The 18,008-nt window shown below is 45.0% G+C and overlaps 1 protein-coding gene and 1 long non-coding RNA gene across 16 annotated transcripts in view; both read right to left on the reverse strand.

The window, feature by feature from the left end:
• The window catches only part of CELF4 (CUGBP Elav-like family member 4), a 921,337-nt gene extending 914,439 nt beyond the window's left edge, over positions 1-6,898 (reverse strand). For 6 of the 15 annotated variants that reach the window (XR_015732035.1, XR_015732034.1, XR_015732028.1 and 3 more), the window contains exon 1: positions 6,034-6,898. Coding sequence is in view for 2 of the 15 variants with exons in the window: in XM_087885501.1 (XP_087741627.1) it covers positions 6,034-6,307 (274 nt within the window). In the remaining 13 variants the exon portion in view is untranslated. The remainder of the gene's footprint in view (positions 1-6,033) is intronic. The other 9 variants (XR_015732025.1, XR_015732024.1, XR_015732029.1 and 6 more) reach the window with 2 other exon arrangements.
• A 1,895-nt stretch (positions 6,899-8,793) lies between these two features.
• On the reverse strand, positions 8,794-14,433 carry LOC148115019 (uncharacterized). Its single transcript, XR_015731867.1, has 2 exons — positions 14,266-14,433; positions 8,794-9,129 (listed from the first exon to the last, which is right to left on the reverse strand). It is a non-coding gene; the product is annotated as an uncharacterized LOC148115019 (long non-coding RNA).
• Positions 14,434-18,008: the final 3,575 nt, after the last annotated feature.

Consider the following 18,008-nt stretch of genomic DNA (forward strand, 5'->3'; position numbering starts at 1 on the left):
GAGGGATGGAAGGAAGGGAGGAAGGAAGAGGAAAGGGAGGGAGGGAGAAAGGAAGGAAGGAGGGAAGAAAAGAAGAAGGAGGAAGGAAGGAAGGAAGAAAAGGGGGAAGGAAAGAGAAGGAAGAGGGAGGGAGTGATGAAAGGAAGGAAGGAAGAGGAAAGGGAGGGAGGGAGGAGGGAAGGAGGGAGGAAGGAAAGAGAGAAGGAAGGAAGGAAGGAAGGAAGGAAGGAAGGAAGGAAGGAAGGAAGGAAGGGTAGCAGCACAAATGCACTCAAACTATTTCTTTTTTTTCCCTATTTTTTTATTTGTTCAATTTATTAAGGAGGTGGAGCTTCTCCCTGTCTTAAAGATGGATGGGAAACCTTTTTGAGGGAGCTGCATTACTCATGCAGGATCTGAAAAGACACAACTATCATTCAAAGCAACACACCATCTCCTTGCTTATCATCTGTTTCACAACTCTGCCCCTTAAAAGGGGCTTCCAAACTTGAGTTTTCTTCTGCAGAATCCCACCCTAAGCTGACTCCAGCCTGACTTCGTAAGAAGACGGTTAGAGGAAGACAGCTAACTCGGGCTAATACACAACGGGCCTCAAAGATATGAATCCATCCTACGAAAAATAAGTTTGTCTGGAACAATCTTATATTTAGATTTCATCTATTTATAAATATTAGGCCAAAAAGCCTTTTACTTGGCCTTCAATTATTTTGAAAGCTAGAACATAACCGTACTTGACCTCTGAGAGAATATACCACAAGGGCTCAAGAAACTCGGACACGATTAGATGCCGATGGAAGGGTTGAAGTTATGAAAATGAATTGCATGTCTAATTTCCATATATTTTTCCATATCTGATAAGAACTGGCAGGCTTGCTTTTTGACTGACGACATTTCTTTGAAAGTTCTGGTGAATAAAACTTCAACCCAGCCTCTCAACTTTCAATTTTTCTTTTCAAAGGAAAGGAGAAAGGAAGATAAGAATAACATTAAGAGAAGGAAGGAAGGAAGGAAGGAAGGAAGGAAGGAAGGAAGGAAGGAAGGAAGGAAGGAGGTAGGTAAAGAGGGAGGAAGGAGAGAGAAATGGAAGGGAGGGAGGGAGGGTGGAAAGAGGGAAGGAAGGAAGGAAGGAAGAAAGGAAGGAAGGAAGGAAGTAGGTAGGTAAAGAGGGAGGAAGGAGAGAGAAGTGGAAGGGAGGGAGGGTGGAAAGAGGGAAGGAAGGAAGGAAGGAGGTAAAGAGGGAGGAAAGAGAGAGAAATGGAAGGAAGGGAGGGAAGGAGGGTGGAAAGAGGGAAGGAAGGAAGGAAGGAAGGAAGGAAGTAGGTAGGTAAAGAGGGAGGAAGGAGAGAGAAATGGAAGGAAGGGAGGGAGGGTGGAAAGAGGGAAGGAAGGAAGGAAGGAAGGAAGGAAGGAAGGAAGGAAGGAAGGAAGGAAGATTGCATCAGCTGTTACAGATGACAGGGAATATTTTGTCAGGATTCTCATATATCTAAAATAAATCAAACTTCTTAATATGTGACTGTGGAGTTTGGATCTGTGCAATCCTCCGAGCAGAGTTACTCTTTGCATTTTTGAACTATGCTGCGGCCTGATTTTTGCTTACCAGAAATACAAAGCAACCATCTTTTTTTATAGAGTCCATCATGCTCAACACAACTCTCACACATGTCCACTTGCACAGACACACACCCTTACATTAGAAAGAAAAAAAAAATCAACAACCCCTGAACTCATGCACATGGATGGACCTACAAACCTTTAGGAGTTGTGGCTTTTAACAAACCCCATGTACAAACTCAGTGGGCCCAATTAGTCTCTCAGGAATGTCAGGGAATAAATTGTCTGCTTATGTTTATAGATACATATCTATAAAGAGCATCTTTCTTTTTATTACATAATACAGAGATTAAATCGAGGGAGGGAGGGAGGGAGGGAGGGAGGGAAGGAGGGAGGGAGGAAGGGAAGGAAGGAAGGAAGGAAGGAAGGAAGGAAGGAAGGAAGGAAGGAAGGAAGGAAGGAAGGAAGGAAGGAAAGGTAAGGTATTGGGTAGGTTTCTGTTGCATTGTAAGCTTCTGTTTTACAGCGATAATAAACAAGAAGGGAAATCACATTATAAGCAACATATTATTCTATTCCTCCATCTGCCTTGCTTCTATTTTCAAATTTTTCAGTAATGAATCTCTGATTGAAGGCAACTTCTCTTCATCCCAAGGAACCAAACAAGACATTGAAAAACAGATAATACATTGGTGGCACCATCTTAGGCATCGAGCAGCTACTCTTGATCTGGACTTTCGGCATTTGTAACAACTAGGTTTCCAATCTCTTCCACCTTTGGAAAGATATTGCCAAACTTCCAAGCATGACAAAGATGAATCTGGGTTCGGAGACTTTCTTTTTTTTCCTTCTCTCTCTCTCTCCCTAATCCATCCGGTTATTAAGCAGGCTGGGGATTTAATACAGATGGAAGGAAGCACTTTCGCTTTGAAATTTCGGCTCTCCTTTCAAATTCTTTCTTGAAATTCCATACAATAAAAAGAAGTGGAGAGTGAAGCCAGCGTTTCAATCTATGGATGTACAGTATGTATGTATGTGATTAGATTGCAAGACTTTGCTCCAAAATAACCCATTCAGGAAAGGTGAACTTTTCTTCTAGGAATTAGGCAAGAGGGGTAGTTAAGTTGCCCGCGGATGACTCAAGAAACTCCTAGTTAAAAAAGTTAATTCTTGCCTCCCAATCTAGGTAAAACCAGAAAATAATAACAGTATTTATTTATTTATTTATTTATTTTTCATATTTGTATACCACCCTACTCCCGAAGGACTCAGGGCGGTGAACAGCCAGAAATAAAATACAAAGACATACAAAAGTTAAAAACTATTAAAAACAGATTAAATAATTTAGGCTCAAAAAATTAAAACATCCAATTTATCTAAAAAACATTTAAAACCCAATTTAAAAGCCAACAGAACAGAATTAACAGAATTGGAAGGGACCTTGGAGGTCATTTAGTCCAAACCCCTGCTCACACAGGAGACCTAAAAGGAGATTTGCCATGTCTTAGTTTTTAATTCGGGACTCCTTTCCAAAGTATTATTATTTTTGTATTGCACTGACAAGCATATCTGCAAAGGCACAATCTTCTAGCTAGCACAAAAGAAGAAGAAAAAAAAACATAAAAAAAAAAAATTCCCAACTTTATCTCCATGGAGTGTTTGAGGGATGTACAGAACCTGAATTTGCTTTAAAAAAAAAAAAAGGGAAAAAAAAAAACCCTTTATCCCGTCAAAGCAATCCAAAATGAAATGCAGCATTCCAAACGCTCCATCCAGAGCGCGCTCACAGCGGCCACGCTTTGCTTTTCAATCTTTCATAAGCAATTTCTATAAAGCTTGTTACGAATCTGAAAGGGAGGGGGGAAGAGGAGGAGGAGGAGGAGGAGGAGGAGGAAAGCCTGGCTCGTGGAGATTGCAAAGAGAAGCGGTTGGTTGTGGAGGAATAACAGCGGTTATCACATGCCCAGCCCGCTCCAGATTATCTACACTGCACGCTTTCTCTCTTTCCTTCTCCCTCTCCTTCTCTCTCTTTCTTCCCTTCCCTCCCTCCCCTCTTTCCAGACCGTTCATTCATTCTTCTTCCTTCTAATAATAATAATAATAATAATAATAATAATAATAATAATAATAATAATAATAATAATAATAATAATAATAATAATAATAATAATAATACCACCTTAACAGTTCCTAGGTCCTTGGTTAGGACTCGAGCTGCTGAGTTATTAACCAGCCTCAAAGGCTGTGAATCTCACTAAAGATTAACCAATAATAATAATAATAATAACTTCCTGTTTTTAAATCTATCGCCCACAGGGTTTGGGAAAGGGGGGAGGGGTGTTTTCAAAACATGCAATTAACTTTTGGAAGGATTTATCGCTTTGGGGCGGGGAGGGGGGGTAACGAAAGAAAGAAACCCCTTGCAAAAACAGACCAGAGGTTCGGAGTCACGTTACGGATATTCCAACACTATGCCGATTTCCCTTCGCGCGTTTTGCTGCTTCTTTCTTCCTTCCCCCCCCCCGCCTTTTTTCCCCCTTCCCTTTTTTTGTTTGAGTTTTCCCCTCGAAAGATTTTTTCTTCTTCTTTTTTCCCCTCCCCTTTTCCAGATGCAAAAGAAGAAGAAGAAGACAACGAGAGAGAGAGAGAGAGAGAGAGAGAGAGAGAGAGAGAGAGAGAGAAGACGAAGCAAAGAAAGAAAGGAAAAACGAAAAGTTCCTGGAGCTAAACGGTCCCCTCTTCAGCTTTTGCCTTGCAAGCCAAAGCCGGCGTGCCTCGCCTCCAACTTAACTCACTTTCAATCTCAGTTTCTCTCAAACCATCAATAAGCCCTCGCCTACGGGAGGGTCCTCCTTCCCCTCCCCCGCCCCACGCGTATACATTTAGTTTCTGGGGGGCGGGGGGCTTCTCCCTCTTTATATAGGTGCGCTCCCTCCCCCACCCCAACCATTATCTGTAAATTGTACAGCCAAGCACGACGGGAGCCGTAGGGGAAAGTGGGGAAGGGGTGGGGGGTGCAGAAAAATCCGGGATGCCAAGCCGGCAAGAGAGAGAAGCGACGGCGGAGCTTCCTCCCAGCCTTAAAATAAACCAGGCGGTGCTGTGAGTGTGTCTCTGTCTCTGTCTGTGTGTGCTTGTGTGTGTGTGTGTGTCTCTTTCTCTGTGTGTATGTGTGTGTGTGCGCTCACGAGTGTGCATGGGGAGGGGGAGTGATCGCCGGGGAAATAGAAAGTCCCGCGGCGCTGGGCTCCCTTTTCTGCCTTTCCAAAAAAGCGACCTCCGATAGCATCCTTCTTATTTCCCCTAAACCCCCCACCCCACCCCCACCCCCACCCCAAAAAAGTTGCCGAGTTTCCTTCTGGAGGGCTGACCAAACGACAAACTCCCCCGACTCCTCCCCGCCCCTCGCCAGAAGTGGATGCTTAAACACCCACCGAGTTTCTCCCCTAAATGAAAAAAAAAAAATAAAAAAAAAATCAAAACGCCCTCTTCCTCGTATCTTCCCCCCCTCCGCCTCAAAAATAAATAAATAAAAAAAAACCCCACAAGCGCTGTTGATTTATCCGACCACCTGGGTTGCCACGTTGTGCCTCCTCCTTGCAGACAACCGTAACACCCCTTGCCTCCCCTTCCCCCACGCTAAATTCTCCCCCCCACCCCCCCTCCCACCACACACCCTATCTCCCTTCTTCTTTTATATTGGGGAAGGGGGCTGCTCCGCCTAAAGGCAGATCGCACTCCCCCCTCAAACGCCTTCCAAAATACCAACCCCCCTTCCTCAAACCTTCCCACCCACCCCCCACCACTCTTCCCATCTCAGAAACGCCCCGAGCAACGGGGGTCGCCGTTGGGGCGGCGGGGAGGGAGGGAGGGAGGGAGGGGGGTGTCCATAGGGAAAGACTCGCTCTTCCCCAAAGGTTTCAGCACCTCGCCGGATGGACAGCTCCCTTCGGTTCTTTCCCTTAGGGCTAAATTTCGTCCCCTTTCCCTGCGCTTTGGTTTGGTTGGGTGCGTGTGTATATGTGTAGTTGTGTATCTCGGGGTGTATTTTAAAGACAGGCATTTCTCTTCTCTATCCCCCCCAATCTACACACACGCACACACCCCAAAAACATAAGACCCAAGCCGCAACGGCGCTTTAGAAGTCGGTCCGATCCCCCAAAACGAAAGACCCTTTCAACCTTACTCCGAGGGTTCACACCTCCATCGGAAGCACTTTTTCCCCCCTTTCTTTCTTAAAACCAACAACTGGGCTGGATCCGCTGCCCCCCCCCAGCCCCAGCCCCCAATGCCGCCCCCCCCACTTGCTCAACCCCGTCGCCCTCCGCCTCGAAAGCCATCTACCCGGACCCCCGTGTCCTCCCCCTCCGCCCACAGCCCCCCGAGCTGAAGAAGCAAGAAGCCGCCGAAGCAAAAAAAAGAAGAAGAGAAAGAAAAAAAGAAGAAGAAATAAAAGAAAGTTGCGAAGCCTTCCCTCACCTTTGTGCATGCCCGTGAAGCGGTCCTTCAGCACCGTCAGTTCGTATATTTTCCCGAACTCTTCGAAAAGCGGCTTGAGGTCCTTCTCGTCCAGGTTGCGAGGGATCTGCCCGACGAAGAGCTTGATGGCATCGTGGTCCTTCATGGGAATGGTGGCGGAGTTCCCCGGACTGTGGTTTAATCCGTTCATGTGCCCGTTGGGGTTAGTATGGGTGCTACTGAGGCTGGGATTGTCTGCTTGTCCGTTTGCTAACGTGGCCATCTTTATATACATAGAGAAAAAATCTTCTTTCCCTTTTTTTGGCCCAGCCCCCCCCCCACCCGTCCTCGCTGCCTCCGTTCCTCTCTCTCTCTCTCTCTCTCTCTCTCTCTCTCTCTCTCTCTCTCTCTCTCTCGCAATCCCGCTCCCTCTTGCTCACTCACTCACTCACTCACACACGCACACACACTCACACACACGCGCGCTCACACACGCACCACACACACACACACACACATACAAACACACACGCACACACCCTGGCACCGACACGCGCGCGCTCTCGCCCGCTCGCCTCTTCTCTCTCTCTCTCCGTCCCTCGCTCTCGCTTTCTCTCTCTCTCTCTTTCCCTCTCTTTCTCTCTCTCTCTCTCTCACTCACTCACACACATACGCACACGCGCCCTCTTCTCGCTGCCTCTCTTTCTCTGTCTCCTTCTCTCTCTCTCTTTCTCTCTCTCGCCCGTTCGTTCGTTCGTTCGCTCGCTGGCGATGCCCGAACTGATTTTTCTTTCTTTCTTTCTTTCTTTCTTTTTTTTTTCTCTTTTTTTTTTTCGTACATTGAACAGCTTGGATCGCTGTCCTTTCCGTTTAAACAGGCTGGATCGGTTCAAAGTGCCAGAAAGCCGAGGGGGTTGGATGGGAGGGGTGGGTGGGTGGGTGGGTAGGAGGGAGGGAGGGAGGGGAAAGTAGGAGTGGAGGCAGGGGGAGGGGGGGACGGGGGCCCGCGCGCGAGAGGGAGGGAGGGAGGGAAGGAGGGGGGCGCTTCCCTCTGGTTGAGCTTCCATCCAGGCTACCCCCTTCCCCTCCTCCCCATCCGCTCCCCCCACCCCCACCCTTTCTCCCCACCCCCACCCCCGTCTGCTTGGCCGGTGGTAGATTCCAGTCCTAGCACTAGCTATAAATAGCGGGAGGCGCATGGCTTTTTGGAGTCGATAGCTATTGTGGGAGCTGAGCGGTGGGGGCGGTGGGGGGAGGTTGGATGGATGGGGAGGGGGGGGTGGACGGACCGAGGCAAGAACGGGCGAGCAGGCAGGCAGGCAGGCTGGGGGAGCGGCTGCCGCTGGCACCAGCCGAGCGGTTTATTTGCTTTTATTCTCTCTCTCTCTCTCTCTTTCTCTCTCTTTTAATCTCCCTCTCTCTCTCCTGTCTTCCGCCTTTTTTATGATGATTGTTATAGGTTTATTTATTTATTTGCCGAGCGGCGCTCCTGTTTGTTTATTTTTTTTCCCCCTTCTACAATGAATTCAAGGTTTGACACCCTCCCCCTCCGCGTTTTATTTTAATTTTTTCCCCCAACTCCCACCCACCCCTCCTCTCCCTCTCCCGTAAAAGAAAGAAAGAGAAAGAAACCCAACCAGCTCGACTTTCCTTTCCAGAGACGGCTAAGGGAAAGAAAACCTTTTGTTTTCAAAGGCCAGGCAGAGAGAGAGAGAAAAAGGAGAAAGAAAGAAAGAAAGAAAGAAAGAAAGAAAGAAAGAAAGAAAGAAAGAAAGAAAGAAAGAAAAGTAGACAACAAAGGGAAGCGGGTTGATGTTTTTTATTGAACGTAATAAAAATAACATCCATCTCTTTTTGGGTTTTTTTTTTTTTCCTTTCCGCTCCAGCTTTCTTTCTCTCTCTCTCTCTCCTAAAACATTTCTAATAAAAGAACTACAGATATGGAGGAAACCTGGAAATCAAAGGTGTTTTCTTGTTGTGACAGTTGTCGTTGTTTGTCTTTCTCTCTTCGGTCTATGCGCTCCTTCGGTACATTTTTATGTATGTGCGTGTATGTGTATGTATATCCATATATCTATATGTAATAATAATAATAAAAAATATCCTTTCTTTGATTGTGGACCAGAAAGGTTTTAAAAGCATCTATTCCGTGGAACAACAGATTGACACAAATTTTTTGGAGAAGGAGTAAGGGTGTGGGGGGGGTCAAGGAAGAAATACAAAAAAAAAAAAGAGAGAGAGAGAATATAATGTACTTTTATGGCAACCCTACTTATATATATATATTTATAGTGAATAATTGTTCCTTGAATTCATTTGGTCTTCCTTCCTTCCTTCCTTCCTTCCTTCCTTCCTTCCTTCCTTCCTTCCCCCCTCCCCCAAAATCTGGCTTCTGACTACTGAGAACTGATCTTGCAATGCCTTGGTTCACATTGTTTTGGTAGGATATGATTTAATGTGATCATCAACCTAATCATTGTTGTCATCAACACTTGTAAGATGGGCTAGCTTTTGACTTCTATCTTGGATGTGTAGATCCTGGTTTAAGGTCTTGGATGGGGGAAAAGCATACATGTTCCCTTCCCGCTATGAACAGGACAGCAGGTTTTCTTAGACACTGATAGGGACAATGTATTATGGTTAATTAAGTCACGGCGTAATCAAATAAGCAGCTTTTGCGTTACCTTCCTCCCATTATCTTCGGCGTTGTCGTTTGAAAATAAGAAATAAATGATTGTCTTTCTTTTAAGAAGAAGACAGCAAAAATAAAAGGAGCCAGTATCGGATTTTTTATTTTTATTTATTTATTTTTTTTTAACCACCGTGTAGCTCAAAGCAATTTTTCTTAAGCTTGAAATGAAATCTTACAGAAACATCTGGTGGCATAAGCTTTTACTACAGATTGGGAAAAAGGCAGGTATGTTGTGTGTGCCGAAAAGAAAGGAAACTGCACTGTTGCAACTTACCGTGTTCACAAAAAACCACTTTTTTTTTTAAAAGAAATGTTGATGGCTGCTTGTTTTTAAATTTCTTTCTTTTTTTTTTTTTCCCCTTTCACGATATCACTTCGGAGGATTTTACCTGCCAGCCTATAGACGGGTTGCTGAAAAGTATCACCTGCGAATGAATGAATATAAAGTTGGTTACTTTATTTCAACGGCTTATGTAGGCCTTTTGGATGCTGATGGAAGGCACTTTCCTGCAGTAGAGATTTTTAAAGAAAAAGCAAACAAGGGAAATAATATCTCGGTTAGACGACGACAGAGATTCTGTTTATTTTAAACATCGGTCGTTCTCCCTCGGTTCCCCCTCTTGTCTTTCGTAGCAAAATAATATCTTGTTATATGTGTGTACACAGGCACACACACGTGTGTGCATGTGAGCTTGTGTGCACATTCCCGAGCCACAAACAGCAGCGAGGATTTGATAAAAGAAGGTTTTGGAACAAGGCATTAGAAGTACATTACCTGGATTATTTTAAACAGAAGGGGCAGCATCGTCAAAGAGAAATATTCACATCTGTCTTGGTTCGATGAATCCTGGCTGGGTTGTAACATATAATCCGGTGCTTGCAGGGAAACTGGCTAGGAAAGTGGAAGCGACATGTGAAAAGTGTGTGTGTTTGTGTTGTGTTGTGTGTGTGTGTGTGTGTGTGCCTGAGTCGGGTGAAATGCTCCCAGTTCAGACCGGATCGCCTGATCCAGTAGCGATGGCAGCGGGTGGTTCGGAGAACCAGTAGCAAAAATCCCTGCCCCCCCCATGCCCAGCTGAGCTGTGCGATCACCAGAGGCTGTTTTTTTAACTTTTAAAAGCATTTTTTCTACAACCTCTTTGGCCGAAAAAAATGTTTTTTAAAGTAAAAAAAAAAAAAAAGCCTCTGATGTTTGTGCGGCTCAGCTGGGATCGTCAGAGGCTTTTAAAAGTTAAAAAAATCTCTACGGCCGAAGAGATTGTAGAAGAAAAACTGCTTTTAAAAGTTAAATAAAAAAAAAAGTTGGCCGCACCCATCCAGTTACATTACCCCCCCCCACCAAGCCACGTCCACAGAACCGGTAGTAACAAATTTTACATTTCACCACTGGCCTGAGTGTATTGGGGTGACTCTGCAAATCTCCAGTTCGACAATGTAGGTTAATCTGCATGCTAGGCCAACTTAATAGGAAACCCCAAGCAAGTAATGGGAACTAAAAAATAGGCAAAGCTAGGGCCCCATTCAATGGGAAAAAAAAATCATTTTGTGCCAAAGGTGCTTTTTCAAAAGGCAACTGGATTTTCTTTGGTTTTTTTTTTTTCTTGAAGATCTTTTGCCTCTCATCCGAGAAGCTTCATCCGTTCTGGAAGAAGGGAAGTTCTTCATCCAGAACGGAAGAAGCTTCTCGGATGAGAAGCGAAAGGTCTTCAAGGAAAAAAAAGCGAAGTCTAGTTGCCTTTTTGAAAATAAAAAAAGCACGTTTGGGACAACCAATGACCTGGATGGCTGAGAATCTCCATAGATATTCTCATTTTCTGACAATTTTTGCAAAAAAAGAGAGAGAAAAACGCCCTCGTTCATCAGGACAGGCAGAGGTCTTATAATCTATCAACTGCCCATTGTCCAGATTGCAGTTTTTAACCTCTCTGTGTTGTTGAAACTAGCTTTGTTTTACAGTGGTAGAACTATTCCACATAATGGTATGTGGAAAACTGACTTCCACGTACTATTAAAGGGAAGTTGCGTGTTCTTTACCCTGTTTTCCCCAAAATAAGACATCCCCTGATAATAAGCCCAATCGGGCTTTTGAGCACATGACAATAAGACCAAGTGCTTATTTCAGGGTTCAAAAAAATATAAGACAGGGTCTTATTTTCGGAGAAACACAGTATCTATCATCTATCTGTCTGTCTGTCTGTCTGTCTGCCTGCCTGCCTGCCTGCCTGCCTGCCTGCCTGCCTGCCTATCTATCTATCTATCTATCTATCTATCTATCTATCTATCTATCTATCTATCTATCATCTATCTATCTACCATCTATCTATCATCTACTCTGTTTTCCCCAAAATAAGACATCCCCTGATAATAAGCCCAATCGGGCTTTTGAGCACATGGCAATAAGGCCAAGTGCTTATTTCAGGGTTCAAAAAAATATAAGACAGGGTCTTATTTTTGGAGAAACACAGTATCTATCATCTATCTGTCTGTCTGTCTGTCTGTCTGTCTGTCTGCCTGCCTGCCTGCCTGCCTGCCTGCCTGCCTATCTATCTATCTATCTATCTATCTATCTATCTATCATCTATCTATCTACCATCTATCTATCATCTACTCTGTTTTCCCCAAAATAAGACATCCCCTGATAATAAGCCCAATTGGGCTTTTGAGCACATGGCAATAAGGCCAAGTGCTTATTTCAGGGTTCAAAAAAATATAAGACAGGGTCTTATTTTCGGGGAAACACAGTATCTATCTATCTATCTATCTATCTATCTATCTATCTATCTATCTATCTATCTATCTATTTAGCTAGCTAGCTAGCTAGCTACCATCTATCTATCATCTACCCTGTTTTCCCCAAAATAAGACCTCCCCTGATAATAAGCCCAATTGGGCTTTTGAGCACACGGCAATAAGGCCAAACGCTTATTTCAGGGTTCAAAAAATAACAATAAATACAGGGGAGAATCTAAAAATGTAAGGGACAATGAAGAAAATGAGACAGATACGGGAGGAAAGGTCTAAAACGGAAAGAAGACCACTAAGAAACATTGGTTAAAAAGAGGATATATTTATATGTTGTATGTTATGCATTTGCCATATTATATTATAATAAAAAAATTTTTTAAAAAAATTAAAAATGTAACACAGAGTCTTATTTTTGGGGAAACACGGTAGACGGCTGTATTGCTGGCAATAAATTGGAGAGTTGGGTTCAAGAAAGGGTTGAATGTGCAGTGGTTAATTTCTAAAATACATAATCCTCTGGATACAAAAATTCGTAGCGTCCCAAGTAGGAATAATATTTTCAAAAGCAAACAGGCCAGAGATGGAATTATTATTATTATTATTTAATCTTTGGTGAGATTCACAGCCTTTGAGGCTGGTTAATAGCTCAGCAGCTCGAGTCCTAACCAAGGACCTAGGAACTGTTAAGGTATCGTCGGAGGATGTAAGCTGTTCCGAGTAAGGTGGTTTTTTGTAGAGTCAAAATGTTCAAGTCTGGCAAATTTAGAATTTCTAAATAGCAGGGTAGCCCTTTATAATAATATATATTATTATATATATATAATATATATATTATATATATTATATATATATGCGTGTGTGAGCAAAGCACATGCATGGAAGGATGCACAAATGCGCGGAAGTGCACATGTTCACATTTTTGGTGCGCGATGAACCGGCGGTAAAATTATGTGAAACCCACCTCTGTTGAGGAACATACAGTACATTGAAATGGTCTGGGGTCTCTTGCTTGAACAGGGGGTTGGACTAGAAGACCTCAAAGGCCCCTTCCAGCTCTATTCTGATTGACCGGTTTTACCTTGTTCATCTTTTCAGGATTTTACCCCTTTGTTTTGAAGGTATTTTTAGGCCCGGTGGCAGGTAATCCTCGACTTGCGACCACAATTGAGCCCAAAATTTAGGTCGCTAAGTGAAACAGTTGTAAAGTGAGTTTTGCCCCGTGGGATGACCTTTCTTCCCCCTGTTGTTAAGTGAATCACTGCGCTTGTTCAATGAGTAACGTGGTTGTTAAGGAAATCTGGCTCCTCCCTTGACGTTGCTTGTCAGAAATTTGCCAATGGGGATCATGTGATCCCGGGACACTGCGACCGTCATAAGTATGAGTCAGTTGCCAAGCCTCTGAATTTTGATCACGTGATCATGGGGATGCTGCAGTGGTCATAAGTGTGAAAAACGGTCCTAATTCCCTCTTTTTTTCAGTGCTGTTGTAATTTTGAATGACCACTCAACAAACGGTTGTAAGTCAACGTAGATTACTTTTAGATGTTGTTTTTTTTAAAAGGAAACGACAAAATTTTGCTAGAGGAATACGTTCAATTGTTCTAGTTCCGTGATGGCGAACCTATGGCACGCTTGCCACAGGTGGCACTTGGAGCCCTCTCTGTGGGCATGTGAGCCGCTGCCCAGCTCAGCTCCACCGTGCTGTTCTGCCCCAGCTACGGACCCCAAAGAACGCGGCACACACAAAGTCCATTCAAACCTTAGTTTACTAAATAAACCAGTTTTTTACAACAACGGCTGTTAATTAACTGCATTAACAGCCGCCAAGAATTCAAAGAATAATAACTGAAAGCTTACTGTGGTTGGCAGAATGCCCAGAAGCAATTTGCAGGAAGCTGATAAGATAAGCAAGACAAGACACGAAGGTATGTGAACGAAGTTGTTCCCTGCAAATTGCTTCAGTCGGCGTTCCTCCTTCAATAGGCTGAGGGAGTGGCCAATTAGCCCCAAGCCTCGAGGAGACCTCCTCCTGAGGAGTCACTCCTGCCTTTTGGCAGCTCTGTGCGCCCGTGCATCGAGAAGAGGCTCCTCCTCTTCATCCTCTTAACTTAAGGGAGGTTCTGGAGGTTCTGAAGGCCCTGGCTGAATCCCCGCCTCTGGCACCACATCTTCTCCAGCCTCCTCACTGTCCAACTTGAGCGCCAGCTGCCCAGGCTGCTGGCGCAGCATCACACCAGCCTCCTCACTGTCAGAATCAGCTACAATCTGTACAGGCCGCTGACAGGCCAGAACACATGCCTGCACGTGCACCTCCTGCCAGCCAGCTGATATTCGGGTCTCTGCGGGAGATGCACGTACATGCGTGGGGGTCGTGCACTCATGCGAGAGGTCGGGGGGGTCACATGCACATGCACAAGGGTGGAGGGAGTGGCATCCCCCCCATGGCCCATTTTTGGTCCAGGAAGTTTCAGGGAGGCCTACTAGGCACAAAACGGGCCGCGGGGAGGGGGGTGTCTCACTTGCATGCGCGGGGGGTCATGGCACACTGGAGGGCATTGCATTGTGGGTGTGGGCACTCACGCGCGTGACACCCACCCACCCCCACGCTCCCCACGGTTTGGCCACGCAACGGCAAAAAGGTTAGCCATCACTCTTCTAGTTTGACAGGTTTTGGTATCCCGTCAAACTACAGCGTGACATTTTGCAACTTCTCAGCTACAAGGAATGCAGTCGAATATGAAGCTTTGGGTTTTTTCTTCTTGGAAATTATCTATTTATTTGGTCATGGCTAGTTCCACGTTCATTTAGGCACTTACCTAGCATCGAAGATGGAATAGATAGACGCCGGGTTGCACACAACGCAGTCTTTTCACAGAAAGAAGAAACGGGAAATTGGTTTTTTTTTTTCCTCCTACGTTGCAAAGCAAAAAGATGCTAATGAAAAAGAGAATATTTTTTTGGGGGGGGGGGATTTGTCATATTACCATGCAGTTAGAAAAACAAACTTCTCCTGCACCTAAGAATCAAACCAACAGCCTGCAACAACAGGAACAGACCCTTAACTCAGTTATATCACTGTCTGTGAATGTGTACTTAACGGACAGTACATTATTATGTGTTGTACATTTTTGAGACTCTGGGAAGAGTGCAGAGAAGAGCAACGAAGACTACGTGGGGGCTGGAGGCTAAGACATATGAAGAACGGTTGCAAGAACTGGGTATGTCTAGTCTAGTGATGGAGATTCTCAATCATTAGAGCCTTGGTAGTACAGTGGTCTAAAGCACCCTGTTATTAACATCCAGCTGCCTGCAATTACTGCTGGTTCGAATCTCGCCAAGGCTCAAGGTTGACTCAGCCTTCCATCCTTTCTAAGGTAGGTGAAATGAGGACCCAGTTTGTGGGGGCAATAAGCTGGCTTTGTATAAATATACAAAAGAATGAAGGCTATTGCTTAATGCGCTGTAAGCCACCCTGAGTCTCCGGAGAAGGGCGGCATATAAATCAAATTTAAAAAAAATAAACCATCCAGGACATGGTTGTCCCAAAGGTGTTTTTTTTTCAAGAAGCAACTGAAAAACTTTCTTGCTTTTTTTTCCTTGAAGACGTTTCTCTTCTCATCCAAGAAGCTTCTTCACCTCTTCCTTCCGTTCTCCACCATCCAGTCAGAGGTGAAGAAGCTTCTTGGATGAGAAGTGAAATGTCTTCAAGGAAAAAAAAAACAACAAGAAAGTTTTCCTGAAAAAAACACCTTTGGGTCTAGTCTAGTAGAAAAAAAAGGACAAGGGGAGACATGATAGCAGTCTTCCAACATCTCAGGGGCTGCCATAAAGAAGAGGGAGTCAAGCTATTCTCCAAAGCCCCTGAAGGCAGGACAAGAAGCAATGGGTGGGAACTAATCAAGGAGAGAAGCAACCTAGAACCAAGGAGAAATTTCCTAATAGTGAGAACAATTAACCAGTGGAACAGCTTCAGAAGTTGTGGGTGCTCCATCGCCGGAGGTTTTTTAACAAGAGACTGAATAGCCCCTTGTCTGGAATGGTATAGGGCAGTGATGGCCAACCTTTTTGCTGTCATGTGCCAAAAGCGGGGATGTCAGGTTTTCAGGCTGTCTTCAAATAAATTGCGTCTCAAACAAAGTTTTTTTTGAGACAAGCTTCCATGTTATTTAGCACGGCAACTTTTACACTGACTCCATGCAGCCAGCACTGCCATGCTGCCCCAAAATCCCTCCTCTTCCTTCCCCCACTCCTCTGCATTCATTGGCCATCTTCCCAATCGTTCACCCCTTATCTACTGCTCCAATTCAAAGAATTTCCCCCCTCCCATCCATCTCCTAGGGGACATTATCTCCAGCTAAAATAAGTAGGTGAAAGGCAACCGTCCCATTGCAGACACTTGCGTTCTCCTTCTCATGTCAGCACTAGGATAAATGCATCTTGACGTGCTGACGGGGGAGTGTGGGGGGTCGTGCATGCGAGTGCCCACACCCATAAGTCAATGCGCCCTGACCTCCCCGTGCATACATATACCCCCCCCCGTGCTCCTCCCGCTTTTGGCATGTGATGGCACAGTGGGCTGGGTAGACCCGTTTCTCACCCTCCCCAGGCTCCAGAGGCTTTCTTGGAGCCTGGGGAGAGTGAAAACGACCTCCCCTCCCGGAGGCCCTCTGGAGGCTGGAAACAGGCCAGGCGCATGCACAGAAGGCGCAAGCACATGCGAAGTGAGCATGCACGCACGACGAACCGGTGGTAAGAATATGTGAAACCCACCGCTGGTTAAGAGAGATGGCTTGGCAAGGATGCGAGACACTTTTAGGATTTCATTCAGTTCATTGAACAGCAGATTAACAGAGTAGCAGAGTTGGAAGGGACCTCAGAGGTCTTCTAGTCCAACCTCCTGCTCAAGCAGGAGACTCTATACCGTTTCAGGCAAACAGCTGTCCAGTCTTTTCATGAAACCCTCCAGTGATGAAGCACTCACAACTTCTGGAGGCAAGTTGTTCCACTGATTAATTGCTTAAAGGGTGATAAAGAATAGCAGAATAACAGACTTGGAAAGGGACCGTGGAGGTCTTCTAGTCCAACCTCCTGCTCAAGCAGGAGATTTTCTACCATTGCAGGCAAATAGATGACCAATCTCTTTTTGGAGGCAAGTCATCCCACTGATTAATTGTTCTCACTGTTCAGGAAATGTCTCTTTAGTTCTAGGTTGCTTCTCTCCTCAATTAGTTTCCATCCGTTGCTTCTTCTTCCTACCTTCAGGTGCTTTGGCAAATAGGTTGACCCCCCTCTTCTTTGTGGCAGCCCCACAAATATTGGAACACTGCTCTCATGTCATACCTAGTCCTTCTTTTTATCAGACTAGACCCGGGATCGGCAATCTTAAACACTCAAAGACCCACAAAGGTCCTAACCGGAAGCCCCCATTCAATTCTGGAGCCAACCAGAAGTCCAGTTCCCCCACCATAGTCTCCTCCTAGCGCGGCGTCCTTTTTCCTCTGCTGACCCAGAAGTCCGGTTCCCCCACCATAGAGTCTCCTCCTAGTGCGACATCCTTTTCCTTCTATCTGTCCTAACCGAAAGCCCGATCAATTGTGGAGCTGACCAGCAACAGGGAGCTGCAGCAGAGGGATGAAAGAGCCACATGCGGCTCCAGAGCTGCGGGTTGCTGATCCCTGGATTAGATATACCCAATTCCTGTAACCGTTCTTCATATATTTTAGCCTCCAGCCCCCTAAATATCTTGGTTTTATTTATTTTTATTTATTTATTTTTATTAGATTTATATGCCGCCCTTCTCCGGAGACTCAGGGCGGCTTACAATGCGTTAAGCAATAGCCTTCATCCTTTTGTATATTTATACAAAGTCAGCTTATTGTCCCCACAAACTGGGTCCTCAATTTACCTACCTTAGAAAGGATGGAAGGCTGAGTCAACCTTGAGCCTGGTGAGATTCAAACATGCAATAATTGCAGACAGCTGAATGTTAATAACAGGCTTTTAGTCTGTTGAGCTATCCAGGCTCCTGGTTGATCTTCTCTGCATTCTTTCCAGCAACGGTCATCTCCAGTCCTGGAGATCTTAGTCTACAAACATTGGGGTTTTTTTGTTTGCATTTGGGGAATTAAAATTTATTTATGAAGGAGAATCAATGGTTGGGAGTTTTCACCTGCATTTAATTATAGGTCTGTGTTACCAATAGAACAGAATATTTGTAGCTCGGGGTTGATCTCGGGCTGCAGGCAGAACACTAAAGAGGTGGCTTGTTTTGCCTGTAGCTTCAGCTGAAGCATCCTCTTTTCCTTCTACATAACGTGGTGCTGTAAAAGATTTCTTCCTAGTAGCCTTGTAGACAGAATTCTTTATTGGCCGAGTGTGATTGGACACACAAGGTTTAGATGTTCCGGGCATGAGCTGCACGTAAGCCACAAACCCCACCCCACCCCTTGGAGATGTTCCTGCTTCAATGTTTCAGCACAAGAAAACTTTTTTTTCCAATTCGATTTAGAGACAAGCCTATTGGGACTTTGGAGTTAGAGGGGCTGTGTCTTTGCTCTTC

Source organism: Pantherophis guttatus, chromosome 2, assembly GCF_059756535.1.
Source record: "Pantherophis guttatus breed Tessera chromosome 2, ASM5975653v1, whole genome shotgun sequence".
NCBI lineage: Eukaryota > Metazoa > Chordata > Lepidosauria > Squamata > Colubridae > Pantherophis > Pantherophis guttatus.